The 22,101-nt window shown below is 49.5% G+C and overlaps 1 protein-coding gene and 2 long non-coding RNA genes across 3 annotated transcripts; 2 read left to right on the forward strand and 1 right to left on the reverse strand.

The window, feature by feature from the left end:
* Positions 1–1,899: 1,899 nt before the first annotated feature.
* USB1 (U6 snRNA biogenesis phosphodiesterase 1) lies at positions 1,900–21,933 on the reverse strand. Its single transcript, XM_027119753.1, has 7 exons — positions 21,757–21,933; positions 20,729–20,895; positions 18,783–18,966; positions 8,094–8,147; positions 5,697–5,802; positions 4,069–4,152; positions 1,900–3,016 (listed from the first exon to the last, which is right to left on the reverse strand). Exons 1-7 carry the CDS (start codon positions 21,852–21,854, stop codon positions 2,912–2,914), a joined length of 798 nt encoding a protein of 265 aa, XP_026975554.1. The 5' UTR covers positions 21,855–21,933; the 3' UTR covers positions 1,900–2,911.
* On the forward strand, positions 3,207–7,522 carry LOC113627270 (uncharacterized). Its single transcript, XR_003435494.1, has 3 exons — positions 3,207–3,557; positions 4,537–4,644; positions 7,418–7,522. It is a non-coding gene; the product is annotated as an uncharacterized LOC113627270 (long non-coding RNA).
* LOC113627269 (uncharacterized) lies at positions 7,643–18,787 on the forward strand. The gene is made up of 3 exons (XR_003435493.1): positions 7,643–7,799; positions 8,511–8,666; positions 17,918–18,787. It is a non-coding gene; the product is annotated as an uncharacterized LOC113627269 (long non-coding RNA).
* Positions 21,934–22,101: the final 168 nt, after the last annotated feature.

The following is a 22,101-nucleotide window of genomic DNA, read 5'->3' on the forward strand; positions in this document are numbered from 1 at the left end:
AGGCCAGGGGTTCTGCCCAGCACGAATTTACTCACTGGGCAACCTTGAGCAAGTCATCTCCCTTCTTTGGGTTAGCCTCCTCATCTGTTAAAGGCGGATTCTGGCTCAGGTAGAGACTGAGATCCCTCGCTCAGGAAAGGAAAGGCACTGTGGGCTGGAGCCAGGCCCAGAGACCCCACCCCCACCCCTGGCGCCCCCTGCGGGCCCCCTGGGCTTCTGGTACCAAGACAGGGAATAAACAAACAAGCCGAGGTAATTTCCCGCTTCCTTGGAAACAAAGCTGGGGTGGTCTGGAGAGGCGTGTGGAGAGAAGGGAGAGTGCCAGGTGGAAAAGGGCCAAACAGGCCGAGAGATGATGATTTCTCTGCCCTGCGGGGAACATCTGAGGACACCGAGGCCAGATGTGTTGATTTTGCACCCTCCCTGGTGTGATAAGATCCCCCTCGAGAGCGTGTCTTTATTCCGAGCCAGGCTGCCGAGGGGTGGACCCCAGCCTGCTCTGGTCTTGCCTCCTGTCTCCGGAGCACATCTCCTCTTATGGAAGAGCCCCAGCTGCTCTTGCACTGTCAGCGCGGCGCCCGTGAACGCACCCTCTCCAGCTGCACTCTCAGTGTCTGGGTGCCCGCCAAGCCCTGCCGCCTGCTGCCCCTCCCCGCTTGGTAGATCTCCTGCTTCCTTCCTCTATCACCACCTTCCATCCTCTCTTGAAGAGCCGGTTATTGATCTTGGCCCATTTATCAAAGTCGCTGTACGCTAATTCCATCCGTGCCACGTCTTCCCCCAGGGGCCTGGCCGGCCAGTCTGTCCTCCTGGGTTTGTTAATGGTGATGCTACATGACATGGGGGCCCCTCCCAGGAAGAGCAAGTGCCTGAGATGCAGGCTCCATGTCCCTGATGAGGAAGATCAGGGGGTCTGTGCCCACAGAACCCGCCTTGTTGGAGGCTTGCCTCCATCCTGAGGTTGGAACCTGTAGGAATTTCGGTGGCTTTGCTTGTATCTCCCAGTCTGAGATGTGCGAAGGTTGGGGATGGGGATTCTTCTCTGCACCCTGTCTGCTACCACCATCCCCCCGCATCACTGCGAGTATCCAGAGGGCCGGAGGAGTCTGATTCACCCAACTGCCCAGGTCAGGGACTGGCACAGAGCAGGTGCCAGTAAGTGCTGGCTGCACAGATTTGCCAGGAAGGATGGCCGGCTTCTCCCTCTCCAGCCCGTGTGACCGCAAAAGCCAGAAGAACTGACTGGCCAGTCCTAGTTGAATCAGCAGCTCAATGCAGAGGGCTTGGGGAGGAAGGGCACAGAGTGTGATCTCCTGGGTCTCTCAGCATGGCGATGGGGAGCTGGCCTCAGGAAGCGCAGATGGGAGGCACAGTGGGGGCCAGAGCCACAGGCCCCCTCTCCCCACATCTTTCCCTTGGGGGCTCGAGGTGGAGTAGGGAGAGCAGGCCTGGAAGGCTGCAAAGGGCAACATTGAGGTTAGGGCCTTACCTGACTTCTCATGTGACCCCAGGCAAGTCATGGAACCTGCTTTTCTGGAAAAGCAGAATAATCATTCCAACCCAGTTTACTTTTCATGGGTTCTTGGGAGGAACAGCTGAGAGGGTCCTAGAAAGGACTCAGAAGTGTTATAGCAGGATCGCCTCTAAATGTCTGTGCTTACGCCCTGGTCTAGGTGCGGTGTGTGCGACCCTCTGGCCAGCAGGCCTGGCAGGCCAGGTGACCCCACCCTGTACTGAGGCACCCTGTACTGAGGCATCGCTAAGGCCTCTCCCAGCCACCTTAGACGTCGTAACAGAGACTCCCGAGAGCACCGCCAAACTGTGAAGCAGGCTGGGGAAGATGGGGGCAGAGGAAAGTCATCTTTGCACCTAGTTGAAAAGAAGTGGTCCAAAACAAAATCCAGAATAAAAATTGCAATTTTTATTTGCTGAACCTAATTTTAAACTAAAACATCAAAGTGTCTCTTCCTCCATCACTAGAAATCAGATGGCAACTGGAGAGCACTGGTCCTTTGCTCCCCGAGAGGGCTCGAAGAAAAACAAAAACCCCTGTGCAGCCCCTGGCCTTTCCTCTGCAGCCCCTGGGGATGCCCGCAGGCCACAGCAGGCAGCTGGAGGCAGCAGAAAGAGAACTCTGCCTGGTGAAGGCTCCTCTCTGCTTCTTTGGGAAGCTGATGGGAAGCCAGAGGTCACAGAGCGTTGGAGGCCTGGCTTAAAGCCACCAGTCAGGCCAAGATGAAACATCTGCTCAAGTCTCCCCAGGCACCTGGCTGGGGGTGAGTGGGAGGAAGGAATGGAGAAAACTGATGCTAAACCACAAATTAGCACCCTGGGCCTTGGCCCTGAAATGGCCTCTGCTGGCATAGGAGGAGGTGAGACTACAAACAAATAAATAAAAGCGACACCGTGTCAAGGAGGGAGGATGACAGGCCCGTGGAAGCACGCTATGTCAGGCTTGAGCAGAGATGAGCCAGGGCATGATGGCTTACAAAACTCCTCATCTGGGGCCAATGGCATCAAAATGCAGACAGCCCACGGAGCTTTGGGGAAGGGGCCATTTGTTGGAGGGACTACAGTGGGGATTCAGGCTGAGTCTGGGTGGGCTCACCAGGTGACCCCCCATCTTTTGTTGTGTCTTGTTTTAGGCATAACCACCACAGACCTAGAACTAGGAAGCCCTGGCTGCCCTCTACTGGTGATTTCTGGGGATGATCGCAACGCAGCAGCACCCAACCTGCAACCCCAAAAGGGCCAAAAGAGAACCAGCTCCCGGGGAGGGCCAGAAGCGGCTGCACATTTGGCCGGGCCTCCCAGTGGTGGGACTGGCAGCGTCCCCATCAGTCTGAGTGGGTTCCTCCATCTCTGCCTGGCTGCAGAGGGCGGGGCCCAGGACAACGAGGGCCTCTGGTGCTCACTTCAGAGGCATCGAGAAGAATTTGTTCCCAGACTTGCAGCGGATCTGCTCGGCGTGCGCACGCAGCAACGTCTCGGAGTCTTCAAACTCACCCACGATTTCCTTAAACCAGGAGAGGACCATCACGTTAAGGGGAATCAGGGACCCCAAGGGCACTGCAAACAAAGCCAGCCTACTGAAATCCTTCAGAGGTTAGGCCTGCTCGGGGGAGGCTGAGGGCCACGCAGGCGCCAGGCTCTCCAGGTTACCTTGTCTAATCAGCTCTGCAGTCTTGTGAGGTCAGTCCTATCATCCCAACTTTGCAGATAAGGAAATGGATGCTCAGAGCCCTGGACCACAGAATCCAATAAAACCAGGCTTGGGACCTGGGTCTACTGGAGCCTGAGACCGGAGCTCCTGCTGCCTCCAGAATGATTAGACCAAGAGCAGATGTGGCTACTTGATGATGGCCCACGGGCTGTGTCCCGTCTGCACATGTGTTGTCTGGCTCGCAAAATGTTTCCTTAAAAAATACATATTGGTTGCCAACATTTGAAAATAGAGGGATTACCCACAAAAATTAAGATTTCTGGCTTCTCCTGAAAAACAGAAGTGCTTGCAACACGAGGTCCACATTCCTGCATGGCAGCTGCCTGCACCAGGGGTGAGTACCGGCTTCTCTGAGGGCACTGACGGGAAAGTGAAAGATATCCCCGACTTATCACAATACGAGAAAGGCTGTGAGGGTGGACGTTCTTTAGACCTGGTGCGTTTCACTCATTTCCAGCACCTGCCAGGCCCCTGGGAGCACCCGAGCCCTTGACCTCTGGGTGAGGGTCTAGGACTTCAGGGGAGGCCCGCAGCATCCTCTCAGATTAGTGTTCTAGGGCAGGGCTTCTCAAATTTTAACGTGCACACAAATCCCTAGCGATCTTGTTAAATTCTGATTACTTAGATCTGGATTGGGGCTTGAGTGAGTGTTGCTAATAAGTTCCCAGATGGTCTGGGACTGCACTGTGAGGCGCAGGGTAAGGTGTTGGGGTCTCTGGCTATGCCAGTTATTTCCTATGCCAGGATTCAGGTTTGCATGCCTAATCCTCAGCGCCTGTCAGCTCCCCTCCATCCCCCAGCTTCTGGGGTTCAGCACCTTCCATGCTCCTGCCCTGGGAATTCACCTGTAGTTCCCGCAGGCACTGCCCTTCCAGCTGGAGATGTGCATCACCCACGCACCAGGCCAGACTGATGTGGAATGACGGGTCCTGCAGAGGAACGGCGGGGAGACAGGCGGTCACCTGGAGGTCGTGGCAGGCTCAGACATCAAAGCAGCTCTGTGACAGAGTTGTCACGGTATCCCTGCTGCATCCCTGACCTGATTCATGGGAGACTAGATCCTCAGTGTTGATCCCAAGCACCCTCCACAGACAGATAAAATAGCCCTGGATTGGTCCCTGCTATGGACTGAATTGTGTCCCCCAAATTCATATATTGAAGCCTTAACCCCCACTGTGACGGTATTTGGAGAAGGGGCCTTTGGGAGGTAATTAGGTTTAGATGAGGTCCTAAAGGTGGGGCCCTCATGATGGGATTAGTGCCCATATAAGAGATGGCAGAGAGCTGCTTCCTCTCTCTTTCCATCATGTGAGGACACAGTGAGAAGATGGCCATCTACAAGCCAGGAAGAGAGGCCTCAACAGAAACTGACCGTGATGGCACCTTGGTTTTGGACGTCTAGCCTCCAGAACTGTGAGAAAGTAAATTTCTTTTTTTAAATCATTTATTTAGTTAGTTTTGGTTGCATTGGGTCTTTGTTGCTGTGCGCGGGCTTTCTCTAGTTGCAGCAAGTGGGGGCTACCCTTCGTTGCAGTGCGCGGGCTTCTCATCGCGGTGGCTTCTCTTGTTGCGGAGCCCAGGCTCTAAGCACGTGGGCTTCAATGGCTGTGGCGCTCGGGCTCTGTTGCTCTGCAGCATGTGGGATCTTCCCGGACCAGGGCTTGAACCCGTGTCCGCTGCATTGGCAGGTGGGTTCTTAACCACTGTGCCACCAGGGAAGCCCGAGAAAGTAAATTTCTATTGTGTAAGTCATCCAGTCTATGGTATCTGGTTATGGCCGCCTGAGCTAAGACAGTCCTGTTCTCAGAGGCTCTCCTTTACATATCATAGAGAGTCATCACCTCTGGAATGTGGAAGAGAACACACGTCCCAGATTTAATGTTTTCTGATCAAAAATATTTCAAGAGATGACATACTTTTTAAGATGAACAAAAACCAAAATGTCTAAAATTATAAAACTATAAATTATCTCCACTCAAATTCATACTTATATCTCTCAGCATGATTTTAAAAGAATATATCAAGCAAAACCACTGGCCCTTTAAAGCCTTGATATTCGACTTGGAGTTCAAGTTCCCCTAGAGGGCACGGGGCAAGGCACAGGAAGGTATGCGAAGCTGCAACTCTACCTGGAGTGTCAACGTGACTAAAAAGTATTGGGGAAAACTACTTCCTAAAAAATATAAAAATAAACATGGATACATTATAGAGTAGAAGACATAAATCTCATGCATATTGAAGAGATAACAGAAGATTTGTAAGAAATGTTGGACCTCTGCTGGGCTGCATCCGACTACACCTCAGACCCTCAACTCTCCAGGGTTGTGTGTCCTCTGAGGGCTGGCCGAATGGACACTTCCCACGGGCAAGTTCTAGAGGGCTCTTCGGTTTGCCTCTAACAAGGGTTTCTTTAAGACTGATTTTATTCCTATTAGAGATGGGTCAGTGGAGAGAAAAAGACGCTGCTGATTACCTGGTAGAAAGTGGTGAGGTCAAACTCCTCCATGACCCTGTCCACCTCTGAAACCAGGTCCAGGAATTGGGTGTGTCCCGAGGTGACCTCGAGTCCAACAAAGGTCCTGGGGGGAGACAGAGGTGGAGAACACACGGGCATGAGACGCAGCCTGAGAACAGAAACCATCCTCGAGGGGGCAGAGGATGCGACAGAGGAAAGCCGGGAGGGAGGGAGGTCTGGGCCGTGAGTTCAGTTCGTTTCCCTGCTCTCCGAGCTGGCTCTCCATCCTTCCCTGGCTCTAATCGCACATCCCCCCTCCTTCCCCAGGGTCTAAGAACCCTAGCAGGGCCGTCTTCACCTGCTGCTGCCAAGGCTACGGACCCCCAGGCTGTGGCACCCAGGCTTGCCGGCATAGCTCCCATGTCGGACTCTTTCTCCAGGGCTTCCCTCTCTGGCACTTCCCTCTCCCTCCCGTAAGCACCCTCTAATCTCTAAAACCCCTCCCTTGAACCCACACCCTCAGCCAGCCCCCATCCCCTGCCCGGTAAAACTCGAGTTCCGACAATTTGTCTCCCTCGGCAGTCTCTCACGCCTCCCCGCCCATCCTCAGTCCACTCGGCCAGGAACCGCTCCCGTCAAAGCTGCCAACCACCTGTGTTCCTGAACTCAGATACTTGACTCCTCCCTCCCTGAAGCCCTTTTTTCCCTTGGCTTCCAAGAGACCACCCACCACACCGTCCTGGTGTGACCCCACCTCTGGCCTCCTGTCCAGTCTCCTCTGCCGCTCTCTCCTTTCCAGCCTCTAAATGGTCAGGGGCTGCAGAGCCGGCGACGCCTGCCCTCCCCCGCAGGCTGATCTCACCCAGCCCTGCTTTCAGTATCACACAGCCCGATGGCTCCCACATTTCTATCTCCGGCGGGCACCTCTCCTGTATACCCACTTGTGTGTGCGACTCTTCCACCCGGGGGTCTCACAGGCGGCAAAATCCACCAGGTACAAAGCAGAACTTCTCATCTTCCTCCCACAGGTGTTTCCCGTCACAGACAATGGGGCCATTTATCTATATTTACCTAGCTGTTCAAACCCCAAACCCAGGAATCTACTTTGATTCTTCCCCTTACTGTGCACAGACCCAACCCACTGGTAACTCCAGTTGATTCTACCTCCAGTATATCGCGAATGTGTCTGCTTCTTGGCTCTTCCACTGCCATCGCCCTAAGCCAGGCCACCACTGGCGCCTCACCTGTCTCCTGTCTGCTCTCCCTGCATCCAACCTTGCTCTTTTAGATCTTTTCTCCACTCAGGAGCCACAGACACAGACACGATAGGGCCGGACTGACGTTTACAAACGTAAATTGGATCACGTCTCTGCTTAGATCCCTCCCGATGCCTTCTGTGACACTGAAAATCCAAACTCCTGACCTTGACCTTGAAGGCCCTGCGGGAGTTAACTCTGCCTGACTCATCTCCTCACACTCTCCCACGTGCTCCCCAAGTTCTGCTTCACTGGCCTCCTCCAACATGCCAGGCTCTTTCCTCCTCAGTCACCTCCTTGGCTGTGTCCTCTGCTTGGAGGCTCCTGGGGTAGCTCTTCCCAAGGCTGATTCCTTCTTGTCCTCATGTCGCCAGCAAATGCCACCTTGCTAGCGCCCTCCTCGGCCACTTGCTCCAGACTATCGTTTCACACGATAGTTATTAACGATCTCATTTCCTTGTTTATTGTCTGTCTCCCCTGCAGAATGTGAGATCCCACAGAGCAGAGACTATGCCGACCTTTTCACTGCTGATCTGTAGTGTACGGCAAGTGCCTGGCACCGGGAGGTGTTTAACAAGTTTGTGCAGCATAGAATGAATGAATGAATGAGCGAATGAGTACTCTTCTCAGAGGTGCTGAGAGCAGAAGGCAGCTCAGATCCAGTGAGTGGATCTGACAGGGAGGCTTGCTTTGAAGCCTTGATAACAACAGTTTCTTCTTATGTTCATCTCATCCTTGAATGCTTTTATAAAACTTGTTTCGTTCATCTGAGCTTCACAACTGCCCAATGATGGATGCTTGGAAATGGGACAGGATGTGATGGATGATGTGACAGCTTGGAAATGGCAGGTCACAGAGGTTGAAGGTATGAGCTCAACGTTAAATTGCAGGCAGAGCTGGTCAGGCACCCAGGTTTTCTTTGAGTCTCAGACTTTTCCCACTAAACCAAGATGTTGTTCTCTCCCTCTGCTCCTCCTCCCATGCTCCCTGAGTTATTTTTCTTAATGAAAGGTTCAGATTTGGGAACAGTTGCCCTTGTAGTCATAGGGCCGGTTAAAACACAAACAAACAAAAAATTGAGAGAGACAAGGCCTCCTCAAGTCTTTACTCCAAAGAATCCTCTTCTGGAAACAACTGGGGGCAGAGTCGGGAGACCCACCTGGTCTTCTCTTGATTGGTGTAAATCTTTACCCGGTCGGCAGTAAAGCAGAATCTGAAATTTAGAAGAAGGACCACATTTCAGGAAGAATAATAAGGAAAAAAATCAGAGAAAATAGTGTATATTAAAAAACATCACTTTGAAAATTCAGTTAACTCATTTCACATTTAGTATTGTCACCCTATTATACAGGTGGTAAACTGAACCCTAAAATATTAGAGCTGGGCAAGACCTTAAATAATCACCCAGTCCAGGTAACACATAGCTTGACTCAGATGCCAGCAAAAATTTTACTTTATTAAGAGCAGCTGATTCCAATAAGCGATTTGCGACTACCCCAGCTTTACTGATGGGAACTGAGAAAGTCATTAGGCCGGTGATAATAGATCACTTAAGAGCCAGTTTTTTTCTTTGCAGGTTAACAAAAACCAATTCTGATCCAGTCTAAGCAACAAGAACATTTCCGTGTGCCTGGGCTGAGCTTGGGGATCCTCATACAACTCTGCGAGGCAGGTGCTATAATGACACCCATTTTACAGACACAGAAACTGAAGCTTGGTGAGGCTGAATTTAGTGAGTCACAATTTGAGCTTCAATCTGCCTGATTCCAGAGCCCTTGCTCTCACCTGATGCTTTAGTGAGGGGTCTCTGTTGGTGTGAGATTGCCGCAGAAATACCGTCACCCACCTCTCAGATCAGTTACACGGGGACCATCAAATTCTGCCAGGTAAGTGCTCTGACCCTGGCTGGTTCCGCCTGTGTTCTCTGGGACACCAGGTGATCTCAGGGAACAAACTGGCTTCCTGCCCTTCCTGGACCAACTTGGCAAATCCCATTACAGGAAACACTCATTTTACAGGCTCCAGGCCAAGCTCTCACCCTCATCTGAGGGAACACAACAACCCAGCTTGCCGCTTAGAATCTCACAACTTGTCCGAGGGCACGAAGTCAGTTAACTTTTGGCTTTCCTGTCAGCCTTCAGCCTCCTAGTGCATCCCTTCTGGGGAAAATGTAAGGGGTGATAGAAGCAGCAGGAGCTCGGTTAAGTGTAGAGTACCTGCCAGATGTCCTGGGGTGGACATGGGGCGTTTGCACCCAACTATAAAGGGTAATTTTATGCATTGACTTGACTGGACTAAGGGTTGCCCAGATAGCTGGTAAAACATTATTTCTGGGGTGTCTGTGAGGGTGTTTCCAGAAAGATTAGCATTTGAATTGGTGAACTGAGTGGAGCAAATTGCCCTCTCCGGTGTGGGTGGGCATCATCCTACTTTTCAGAATACAACAGAAAGGCAGAGGAAGGGCAAATGCACGCTCTCTCTGCTGGAACTGGGACATCCAGCTTCCCCTGCCCTTGGACGTTGGGGTCCTTGGTTCTTAGGCTTTCAGGCTCATATCAGTCATTACGCCACCGGTCCCCCCACCCCTCCCCGGTGCTCAGGCCTTTGGACTCATGCTGAATGACACCACTGGCTTTCCTGGTTCCCCAGCTTGCTGTTGGCAGATTTGGGACCTGACCTTCATAACTGCGTGAACCAATTCCTACAGTGCATTTCCTCCTATCTCTATTTACTCTCTCTATCCTATTGGTTCTGTTTTTCTGGGGAACCCTAATACAGGTGTTGGCACTGAGAATGGTTCTACAGGAACAGAATTTTAAGGATGAGTTTCCTGAATTGGTTCTGGGGTTTCTGGAATTCGCTCTCTAATCTGATTCGATTCAAAGATGCTAATGACTGTTATCTCCAGTAGTAAAGAGAGCACTGATAGGCTGCACGGACTGTTTCTGGAGATGTGAAAATGTCTTCCTTGATACCACTCATCAGCCATTTATTAGAAGCAAGGAGCTGAGTGACCCTATATGCTACTTGCGAACATTTTTGGAAAACTAAGGAATATAATGATGTTGGTTGGCTGCTCCTAATGTTGCTGGACAAAGTGGTGAAATGAAAAGATGAGCTCAGGGTATTGAATTCCCAACTCAAGCATAAAGGACCTAAGAGCTTCTTGGTGTGCCCTAAAGGAGACCTTGATTCCCTGTAGCTGCAGGGCTGAAATTGCTGAAAATCAAATCTGGAACCTTATCCTGCCATTTGCTGAATTATAACACAAGTTGAACTCCTCGAACAAGCAGGATTTTACAGTTACAGTGAGGGCACTGATTGGGAAAGTATGGGGACTTGTGGGAAACTCTGATGAAGCTCGGCATATTGAGCCCTTAAATTCTTTTTTTTTTTTAATTTACTTTATTTTTGGCTGCATTGGGTCTTCGTTGCTGCGTGCAGGCTTTCTCTAGTTGCGGTGAGTGGGGGCTACTTTTCCTTGCGGTGCGTGGGCTTCTCATTGCGGTGGCCTCTCCTGTTGCAGAGCATGGGCTCTAGGTGCACAGGCTTCAGTAGTTGTGGCTCGCGGGCTCTAGAGCACAGGCTCAGTAGTTGTGGCACACAGGCTTAGTTGCTCCACGGCATGTGGGATATTCCCGGGCCAGGGCTCGAACCCGTGTCCCCTGCATTTGCAGGCGGATTCTTAACCACTGCACCACCAGGGATGCCCAAGCCCTTAAATTCTGATGAGTCTTCTCCTACGCAGTGGAAGTGTCCTCCCCCACCTAGTGTTATGGACCTTTCCACCTTTGAGGGGATTAACCCTGCATTGCCTGAGGAAATGGTAATGGCCTCCCCTGAGGCAGATGCCAAGAAAATGCTGAGTCCCCTCAGGACCCACCTCCAACACCCCTCTTTGCTTCTAGACCTATAACTAGACTCAAGTCCCAGCAGACCCCCTAAAGGTGAGGTACCATGTGTGGCCCACGAGGAGATGTGCTACACTCCAGAACTATTTGAGTTTCCTAACATATACAAGCAGAAATCCAGGGGACGTGTGTGGGAATGGATATTAAAGGTGTGGGGTGGGACTTCCCTGGTGGTCCAGTGGTTAAGAATCCGCCTTCCAGTGCAGGGGACGCGGGTTCAATCCCTGGTCAGGAAATTAGGATCCCACATGCCGCAGGGCTACTGAACCTGAACGCCACAACTAGAGAGCCTGTGTGCCGCAACTACAGAGCCCACATGCTCTGGAACCTGCGTGCCACAACTAGAGAGAAGCCCGTGCACCACAATGAAAGATCCTGCATGCCGCGACTAAGACCCGACACGGCCAAAAATAAAAATAAGTGAATATTAAAAAAAAAAAAAAAGGTGTGGGGCAACGACAGAAGGATCAAAAGTGGGATCAGGCTGAATTTACGGATATGGGCTTGCTAAGCGGAGATTCGGCATGTAATGCTGCAGCTCCGGGAGTTGGAAAGGGGTCTGTTTGGTTAGGTGGCTGAAACATGGACCAAAAGGTGGCCCACAGTGAGTGAACTGGAAATACCTGGCCCGCAAGGTGGGCGTAGTTACCGTAAAGGACAGCAGAGTCGAAGCAGCAATCAGAAGTCTGATTTGTGCAGACACAGGGTGTTGACTGTTTCTAGAAGTGACATAGATAGGAAGCCTACTAAATTCTTCCTTCATCTGTATAAGCAGGAAAGTTCTAGGCCAGGTGAGCCAAAGTCTAACTTGAATCATAAAGGCAGAGTCACGGCCCCTCAAGTCCCAGAATGGAGCCAGTTCACAGACCCAGAGCCGCTTGAATGAAGGGGAAGTCGGGTCCCCTTGAGGAAGGACCCCGGTACATTACTACAAATTTATACTGTTAATCTTTCTCCCAGCCTTCCCCAAAGGGACCTATGCCATTTTACCAGGGTAACTGCGCACTGGGGAAAAGGAAATAACCAGCCTTTGGGGAACTACTGGACATTGGCTCTGAAATGACACGAACTCCTGGAGACCCAAAATGTCACTGTGGCTCATCACTCGGAGTAGGGGTTAATGGAGGTCAGGTGATCAGTGGAGTTGTAGCTCAGGTCCATCTCACAGTGGGCCCAGCGGGTCCCCAAACCCATCCTGTGGTTATTTCTGCAGTTCCAGAATGTATAATTGGAATAGACATACTCAGCAACAGGCAGAATCCCCACACTGATTCTCTCACCTGTGGAGTGAGGGCTATTACGGTGGGAAAGGCCAAGTGCAAGCTATTAGGGCTGCCTCTACCTAGGAAAATGGGAAATGAAAAGCAATACCGCATCCCTGGAGGGACTGCAGAGATCAGCGCCACCATCAAGGACTTGAGAGATGCAGGGGTGGCGACTCCCACATCTCCATTCAACCCCCGTTCTGTCTGGGCAGAAGACAGATGGATCGTGGAAGATGACAGTGGATGATCATAAACTGATGATTGGAGGTGGTGGCTCTTCCAGATGTGGTTTCATTACTTGAGCAAATTAACACATCCCCTGGTTCCTGGTTTGCAGCTGTTGATTTGGCAAATACATTTCCCTCCATCCCTGTCCATAAGGACCAGAAGCAGTTTACTTTCAGGCCAGCAATGCACCTTCACTGTCCTACCTCAGGGCTATAGCACCCTCCAGTCCTATGTCCTAATTTACTATAGAGGGTTTGCTCACCTTTCCCTTCCACTAGATATCACACTGCTCCAGTACATTGATGACATTATGTTGACTGGACCTAATGAGCAGGAAGTGGCAACTACTCTGGACTTATTGCTAAGACATTTGTGTGTCAGAGGGTGGGAAATAAATCCAACTAAAATTCAGGGCCTTCTACCTCAGTGAAATGTCTAGAGGTCCAATGGTGTGGGGCATATCGAGATATCCCCTTTGAGATGAAGGATAAAGTAGTTTTGAAATAAGGTATGTACCTCTTTTTTTTAAACATAATGCTATCGCACACTTTATAGACATAACTTTTATGTGCATTGGGAAACCAAAAACTTCGTGTCATTCACTCTATTTTATTCTGGAACAGAACCCACAGTATCTGTATCTGCTCTGAATCAGCAGCCACATATGGTGCTGTTTCTCTTGTAGCCAGGATTCACGGGGCCAGAAATCAAGGGGTAGAAATGGGAGTGGTACCACTCACCATTGCCCTAGTGATGCATTAGCAAAACGTTTGCTTCCTGTTCCCACAAGTTCATGCTCTGCTAGCCCAGAGGTCTTAGTTCCGAGGGAGGAATGCTTCCACCAGGAGATGTAGTGCTTCCACTGAACTGGAAGTTGAGACTTGCCACTCTGGGCTCCTGTACCTTTGAATCAACAGACAAAAGAGTTACAGTGTTGGCTGGGGTCATTGATCCTGACTACCGAGGGGAAACTGGACTACTACTCCACAATGGAGATATGGAAGAGGATATCTGGAATACAGGAGATCTGTTAGGGCATCTTTTAGTATTACCATGCCTACTGATTTCAGGCCAAGGAAAACTACAACAACCTAATCCAGGCAGGATTAGTAATGGCCCAGAACCTTCGGGAATGAAGATTTGGGCCACTACCCCAGGTAAAGAACCACAACCATCTGAGGTGCTTGCTGAAGGCAAAGGGAACAGAGAGCTAGGTAGTGGAAGGTAGTTGTAAATATCAGCTACGACCGTGTGACCAGTTACAAAAATGAGGGCTATAATCGTCATGAGTATTTCCTCCTTACTTTGTTATGAATACGTCTGCGAGTATATATACACAGGACACCTCAGGGACACTGCAGATTTGGATCCAGAGCCCCACAGTAAAGTGAGTCACACAATTTTCTGGCTTCCCAGTGCATATAAAAGTTACGTTTATACTACACTGTAGTCTATTAAACAAAGCCATTATGTCTAAAGAAACAATGTACATACCTTATTTTTAAAATACTTTATCGCTAAAAAATGCTAACCATCATTTGAGCCTTCAGTGAGTCATCATCTCTTTGCCGGTGGAGGATCCGGCCTCGATGTAGGTGGCTGCTGACTGGTCAAGGTGGTGGTTGCTGAAGACTGGGTGGCGATGGCAATTCCTTAAAATGAGACGACAATAAGGCAAACGATGAAGTTTGCCACATCGATCAATTCTTCCTTTTATGAATAATTTCTCTGTAGCATGCAATGCAATGCTGTTTGATAGCATTTTACCCACAGAACTTCTTTCAAAATTGGAGTCAATCCTCTCAAACCCTGCCACTGCTTTATCAACTAAGTTTACGGAATATTCTAAATCTTTTGTTGTCATTTCAACAATCTTCACAACATCTTTACCAGGAATAGACTGCATCTCAAGAAGTCACTCTTTTGCTCATCCATAAGAAGCAACTCATCTGTTAAAGTTCTATCACAAGATGGCAGCAGTTCAGTCACATCTTGAGTCTTCACTTCTAATTCTAGCTCTCTTGCTGTTTCCATCACATCTGCAATTACTTCCTCCAGTGAAGTCCTGAGACCTTCAAAGTCATCCATGAGGGTTGGAATCAACTTCTTCCAAACTCCTGTGTATGTTGATATTTTGACCTCTTCCCATGAATCACAATTGTTCTTAATGGCATCTAGAATGGTGAATCCTTTCCAGAAGGTTTTCAAATGACTGCCCAGATCCATCAGAGGAATCACTATCTATGGCAGCTACAACCTGATGAAATGTATTTCTTAAATAATAAGACTTGTAAGTAATAAGACTTGAAAGTTGAAATTACTCCTTGATCCATGGGCTGCAGAACTGATGTTGTGTTAGCAGCATGAAAACAACATTGATCTCATTGTACATCTCCATCAGAGCTCTTGGGTTACCAGGTACACTGTCAATAAGCAGTAATATTTTAAAAAGAATCTTTTTTTTTCTAAGCAGTATGTCTCAACAGTGGGCTTAAAATAGTCAGTAAACCATGCTGTCAACAGATGTGCTGTCATCCAGGCTTTGTTGTTCCATTTATAGAGCACAAACAGAGTAGACCTAACATAATTCTTAAGGGCCCTAGGATTTTTGAAATAGCTAGTGAGCATTGGCTTCAATTTAAAGTCACCAGCTGTATCAGCCCCTAACGAGAGAGTAAGCCTGTCCTTTGAAGCTGTGAAGCCAGACACTGACTCCTCTCTGGCTATGAAAGTCCTAGATGGCATCTTCTTCCAATAGAAGGCTGCTTCATATATTGAAAATCAATTGTTTAGTGTAGCCACCTTCATGAATTATCTCAGCTAGATCTTCTGGATAAGTTGCTGCAGCTTCTACATCAGCACTTGCTGCTTCACCTCACGCTTTTATGTTATAGAAATGGCTTCTTTCCTTAAACCTCATGAACCAACCTCTGCTAGCTCCAAACTCTTCTTCTGTAGCTTCCTCACTTCTCTCAGCCTTCAGAGAATCGAAGAGGGTTAGGGCCTTGCTCTGAATTAGGCTTTGCCCTAAGGGAATGTTGTGGCTGGTTTGATCATCTATCCAGACCACTAAAACTTTCCCCAAACCAGCTAAACGCTTTCTTATCATTCTTGTGTTTACTGGAGTAGCACTTTCAATTTTGTTCGAGAACTTTTCCTTTGCATTCACAACCTGGCTAATTGGGACAAGAGACCTAGCAGCTTTCAGCCTACCTCTGCTTTTGACATGCCTTTCCTCACTAGGCTTAATCATTTTTGGCTTTTGATTTAAGGTGAGAGATGTGTGACTCTTTCTTTCACCTGAATACTTAGTGGCCGCTGTAGGGTTATTAATTTCAACATTGTTGTATCTCAGGGAATAGGGAGGCCCAAGGGGAGGGAGAGAGATGTGGGGGAATGGTAGGTTGGTGGAGCAGTCAGAACAAACATATTTATCAATTAAGTTTGCCCTCTTATATGGGTGTGGCTCCCGGCGCCCCAAAACAATTACAATAGTAACATCAACGATCACTGATCACAGATCACTACAACAAATGTAACAATAATGAAAAAGCTTGAAATATTGCAAGAATTACCAAAGTGTGACAGACACAAAGTGAGCAACTGTTGTTGGAAAAATGGCACTGACAGATTTGCTCAATGCAGAGTTGTCACAAACCTTCATTTTGTAAAAAATGCAGTATATGTGAAGCATGATAAAACAAGGTTTGCCTGTACATATGTTGAACAGATATCTGTTTTCTTCTCTTATTCCCTTACCATGTACCATAATATGTAGTGACTTTATACTAGTATTCAAGTATTGTTAATTTTACATCATAGTATTCAAGTTATGGGCTTTTAGAAGAGTAAAAAGTATCGCCCAAGATTACCTCCTCTTCTGGGGAAGGGATTAATGCATTTTCAGATGTACACTGGACGTTGTATCATGTTAGGCAGAATTACGACCTTGTTGTGGTCTTAATTTAGAGATTAAGTATGGTTTAAGAAGATGCATATGTGTCAAGTTGATAAGGGGTGGACTTGAGATGGTTAATTTTATGTGTCCTCTTGACTGGGCTAAGGGATGCCCAGATAGCTGGTGAAACATTATGTTTGGGTTTGTCTGTGAGAGTGTTTCTGGAAAGACTAGCATTTGAATTGGTGAACTGAGTAAAGCAAACGGCCCTCCGCAATGTGGGTGGGTGGGCATCATCCAATCTGTTGAGGGTCTGAATAGAACAAAAAGGCAGAGGAAGGACAAACTCCCCCTCTCTGCTTGAGCTGAGACGTCCATCTTCTCCTGCCCTCTGACACTGGCGTGCTGGTACTCAGGCTTTCAGGCTCACACCAGGACTTAACACCATCAGCCCCCTGATTTTTAGGACTTTGGAATCAAACTGAATTACACCACCCGCTTTCCTGGTTCTCTCCTTGCAGATGGCAGACAGTGGACTTCTTGGCCTCCATAACCACATAAGCCAATACCTATAACAAATCTCCTCTTATGTGTATCTGTATACATCTTATTGATTCTGTTTCTCTGGAGAACCCTGACTAATACATCAACCAACACCCTTTCTCCTGGTGATCTTATATAGGAGGACTGCTCTCCTATTTTGTGCTGGTAGAGTGGTCAACCTGCCCCCACCCAGGGGTGTGTACTTGACAGGCCTGGACAATCAGAGCATAGCATTCCCTCAGTCACAGCCATAGAATCAAAGGTGCACTACCCACTCTTGGTCATCTTAGGCTCAACCAGTCAAACCTGAAGAGGCCACCCGGCCCAGCTTCCTTCAGGATACAGGCTAGGAAACACTGCACCAGCAGGGCAGCACCAGGGAGGGCCAACCCAGTGGTCCAGGGGCTGTTCCCTAAATGAGCAAGAGAACAAGCTATATCCACCCACCCCAGCCACCCTGGGGAGCAATACCTCTTGTAATAGCCCTTGCGCAAAGTTTCCAGAGGCCCAGCAAGGGACCTGCCTAGGTAGGGAACCACCGCATGCAGGGAGGCCCAAGCCATGGTTTCCCAGGAGGGGCTTAGTTCACTCACAGTCTTCCCAGCCCAGACATGACGTGCTCATAAGTCATTTTTACCATAAGTGACGTGGCCCAAGAACACATCTGGCATTCTACCTTTATCCAGGGACACAGCTAGAAGCAGGATAACTGAAGCATTCTCATGTAGAAGGGGAAAGGACTTGCTGCCATGTGACGTCTCCCGGTCCCATGTATGAAGCCAGTGCTACCTCTAAACATTTTAGTTACACCAGCCTATAAATTCCCCCTGTTTAAGCCACTTTTGGTTGGATTTCTGGCACCGGCGATCAAGAGGGTCCTGACTAACATACATGACTCAATAAAAAGAGGGATGGGGGCTGGATTAGGGAGAGAGATGAGTTTTAGTCCTGAGTCGCTGGCTAACTGACTGAATTGGAGCAAATCCCTTCCTCCTCTGGCCCCGAGTAGGGGCTACACAAAATAGGCAGTCCTCCAATGGGGCAGAGTAGTTCTATGGAATTCCTGGGCCTCGGGCCTCCTGAACTGCGAGGGTGGGGCTTTGGCTAAAAGACTTCTGTTTTTATCTCTCTTACCCAGCTACACATCAGGGATCTGTGTAACACCTCATCAGAAGAAAGGACTCTGCAGATAAGACCAGGAGTAGAAAACCACCACCTGGATGGCTTCTTAGGCTCCTACTGGAACCAACATTCAGAGGATCCAGAGGAGGATTTCTGGGCTCTCTCTCTCCTGCTCAGTCATTCAACAAACACCCATTTGATGCCTATAGTGAGCAAAGCACCTGGACAAAAGCTGTGGGGTAATTCAGAGAGCAGCCGCATTCCTGGCCTGCAGGAACTTGGGCTCCAAGTGGGAGATGGGACATGGGGATGACTGAATATGGATATGAGGATGAGTGGAACGAGCACTGGGGTGTAGACAAGCACAGGACAGCAGGGTCCCTGGGCCTGAAGAATTCTGGAGGAGATACCAATTGGGACAGCCTCAGTGAAGGAGCAGTGCTTTGATCTGGCCAAGTCTCGAAGGAGGGGCATTTCTAGTGGAAAGAAGAGGTATGAAATAGTCAAGGGAAAAGAAGCCTAGGCTGGCAGATAAAACCAGAGTGGGGGTGAGCTCTGATCGTTCGCCAAGTGCCACGTTGAGGGTATGCGTGATCTCATTCACTCTCACAAGTCCCCCTCTGAGGGAGCCACCACCACTCCCCTGACCCGCACACAGGTAAGGCTCGGAGGCTTCCAGAGCTTACGTGGCACGCCCAAGGGCACGTGGGATGAAGCGCGCAGCAGGCGGCTCTGGGAGATGTTCGGTGTGCTAACCTTTAGGTTTGCCTGCTTGAAGGGGTAGTGCATCCCACAGGTCCATCCCCACAAGAGCTCAGGACAGGAAGAGGAGCCTTGAAGGGGAGGGAGATGAGGGGCAGAGGGAAGCACTGGGCACTCACCTCTGGAAGGAGGCCACGCGGTCTTTCAGAGCCTGCACGAAGGGGAGGATCCAGTGATGGCGCAGAACCACGCTCTGGGACAGGCTGAGGTGGAAGGCCTCCATCCTTACCAGCCGGGGGACGTATGTCTGTGCGTGGGGCAGCAGCACGTCAAGCAGGTCCAGGAACTCCTCCCTGGCTTCATCTGGAGGGGAGGAGTGGAGAGGGTGGGCCATTCTCTTAGCCAGGGCGGCATGGCTGGATGAAGCCCAGAAGGCGGAGAAAGGCTTTTGAGAGTAGCCTATGTCTATGTATTTCGAATAATACTTTAATATGCATTTATGGCTACAGAAGTAACACATACATGCTCTTTGAAAAGAATTCAAGTGAGAAAAGAAATATGTGACAGAGAAAGTAGGGGCCCCTGATATCCTACCACGTACAGCAGTGGTCTCCAAACTACTGTGATTGCACAGGTCCTTAGTCAACCAAGCTTGCCCACATACCCACAATAAATGTGTATTTATTTCTAAATCACAAACATGTGCTACACTGCAAAATTGTGTGTGTTATAAAATGTACACTTGGAACAACAGAAATTTTAAAAGATGAGATAAAGAGAAACACATTAAAAGGTTTTAATACTTTTCTCTCTAATGGATCATCTTGATCCCGTCCCCAGGCACATACAGCCCACTTTCAAGATACTACCCTAGAGATAAAGGCTGTCAAATGTGATGCCTATTTCCCCAGCCTTTTCTCAGTGCATGTACTAACGTATATATCTTATTTGTTAAAAAAGATGAGGGCATACCAGTTCTTCCATTGGCTTTCTCCATACAACACTACATGTTGGACAGCCTTCCTCTCATTACATAAATCAAGCCCATAATTACAGCTCCACAGTAACCCATAATCAGAAACAGTTCATTTTTTTAATCAGACATTTAGAATCTCCTGATTGTTCATAAAGACAAAGAATGCAACAAGGACCACCACTGTATTTTCACAGATTATTCATTTTTTTTAACCAAACATGTGACTAGAGCTGCATGGTTAATAGTCTGCTCACAACTAATAACTTACTGGATTTGCTCAAGTGCCCTGTAGAGTATGCAGTAGAGAGAATCATTCTCATTCTGTGGATGGGGAAATGGAGGTTCCAAGAGTTTACCTGATCTAACACAATGTAATAAGAGCCACCACATTCTCCGTGTATCATGCTAAGAACTTGACATAGATTATCTGATTTAATCTTCACAAAAGTCCTAGAGGATAGGTATTACTACAATCCCCATTTTAGAGGAGACTGAGGCTCTGAGAAGTCAGCAACTTACTAAAGGGCACACAGAGCAGTGGGTACTGGAGTGAGGTCAGACTCTGAACCCTGGGCATTTTCTGCCTGCCACTCACTCATTAGGGCTAGGGTGGGGTGGGACTGGAGGCCAGCACACCGACAGCCCTCTTTGAAATAAAGTACCAGCTACAGCTGCAGTCTGGGATGGCCTTGACACTCTGCCCTAGACCCTCCCTTGGTCACATCCTCATGAGCAGGGAGAACAGTATACACAGGGTTAGTAAAAAATATTTCAGGCAACGAATTCAAAACTGAACTGTACAGCACAGGGAACTCTGCTCAATATTATGTAACAACCTAAATGGGAAAAGAATTTGAAAAAGAATAGATAAATGTATATGTACAACTGAATCACTTTGCTGTACACCTGAAACTATCACAACATTGATAATCAACTACATCCCACTGTAAAAACAAAGGCCAGAAAACCTGAAACCAAGTTAACAGAAAAATTCTCTAGTTTTTGAAACTTGTTCTCTCTCTGTTGAATTAATCTCTTTCCCACCACCAGTGTCAGAGGTTTCTGGCTTCTTCCTCCTTGTTGGGGCCAGCTTCCTCCCATAAGGGGCACCTGTCAGTGTCAGCCACGTGCCTGTCACGCGTTACTCACATGGTACATAGACGTGGGTGGCCCAGTTGCCCCGCTCATGGGGAAAGGTGCGCACCCGGCCCCCATGTTTTGTGCTATCATCCTCAGGCCTCTCCTCGGTGCCTGGGAACATGTCCAGCACACTGTCGGGTACTGGCAACTTCTGGCTGGGAAGGGGGCTCTGGCCCCTGCAAGAGAAAAGAAGAAATCAAGCACATTTAGCCTCTTAGCATTCTCTACCTCTGTACACACAATGAAAGTTGTAACACCTTGTACCAGGTGAATCTGCGTGTCTATTTCTCACCAGGAGCTGTAAGCAGCTTCTAGATAACCACAAAGCTCTTTCCCCAACACTGTCTCTTTGGGGTCTCCCAACGGCTCGCGGAGGCAGACTTTAGCAGGGAACATGGTCCCCATGGTTAACAACGGGGCAAGTGGCAATATGTGGTTCAGAGGTCACATGCCCTAACTGGACAGGCCTCAGCTGGAATGACACTTCCTAGCTCCGTGGACTTGGGCAAGTCACTGTGGGCCTCAGTTTCCTCATCTGTACAGTGCACTGCAACCTGATAGGGCTATTGTGAGATGAACCGGGACACTGCTTGAAAAGCACTCAGGATGCACCAGGCTTGGCAATTAAGAACTGAAGCTCCACAAAGTAGGAGACTTGGATGGTTTTGCTCACTGCTGAGTCCCCAGTCCCGAGCCTGGCGCAGAGAGGGTGCTCAATGAATATATACTGGATAAAGGAAAACACTCTCCAAATGAGGAAGCAGACCTAGGGTGGTACAGCGGTGCGCGCCGGGAGACGAGTGGGCCAGCGGCGGAGGCTGGACCCGAGCCCACGTTTCCTGCCTCCTGATCTTGGCCCAGCCGGGTGGGGGCACTCCGGGGCTTTGTCCAAGGCTGTCCTCCGGATCCTCCTTTCCCCCGGTGCCCCTTTTCCTTCCCTTGCGAGCAGCCCGGCACCCTCCCCAACCACCCCAAAGCTCGGGTCCGGTCCGGGTGCCAACCCGCACCCTCCCCAGAAAGTCTTCCTCGCTCCTCACCGACTGCAGCCTCTAGTCCCCAGCCGGACCCGGGCCCCGGCCTCAGCCTCATCCTCGGAGCCGCTGCTGCTGTAGCCCACCAGGGGCGCCGCACTCATGGGGGACCCCCTTCGCTACGGCACAGCCGGCCCGCCAGCAGTCGAACCACACCCGGAATTCCTCTGCGCCGGAAGTGCTCTCCAGGGGGCGGGGCCCGGATTAGCACCGCCTCAGGGCGGGGTCTGGGGCGGGGCCCGGCAGGACTCGAGCCAAGAGGCTACCCACCTAGACTACGCTTGCTGGCTCGCCGCGCCTTGACCACTACCTGGACCCTCCCGGAACCGCCATCCTCAGTGTGCCCATTAA

Source organism: Aethalodelphis obliquidens, unplaced genomic scaffold (genome assembly GCF_003676395.1).
Source record: "Aethalodelphis obliquidens isolate GAN/ISIS:26980383/991018 unplaced genomic scaffold, ASM367639v1 scaffold20, whole genome shotgun sequence".
NCBI lineage: Eukaryota > Metazoa > Chordata > Mammalia > Artiodactyla > Delphinidae > Aethalodelphis > Aethalodelphis obliquidens.

Bases quoted from the DNA above. Each gene is read 5' to 3' on its own strand.
- USB1 (XM_027119753.1), bottom strand. From the start codon at position 21,854: ATGAGTGCGGCGCCCCTGGTGGGCTACAGCAGCAGCGGCTCCGAGGAT. The intron at 8,148-18,782 runs GTGAGTGCCCAG...TCTAAATTTCAG, and splicing joins CGCGTGGCCTCCTTCCAGAG to ATTCTGCTTTACTGCCGACC. The intron at 5,803-8,093 runs GTGGGTCTCCCG...GTCTCCCCCCAG, and splicing joins ACCAATCAAGAGAAGACCAG to GACCTTTGTTGGACTCGAGG.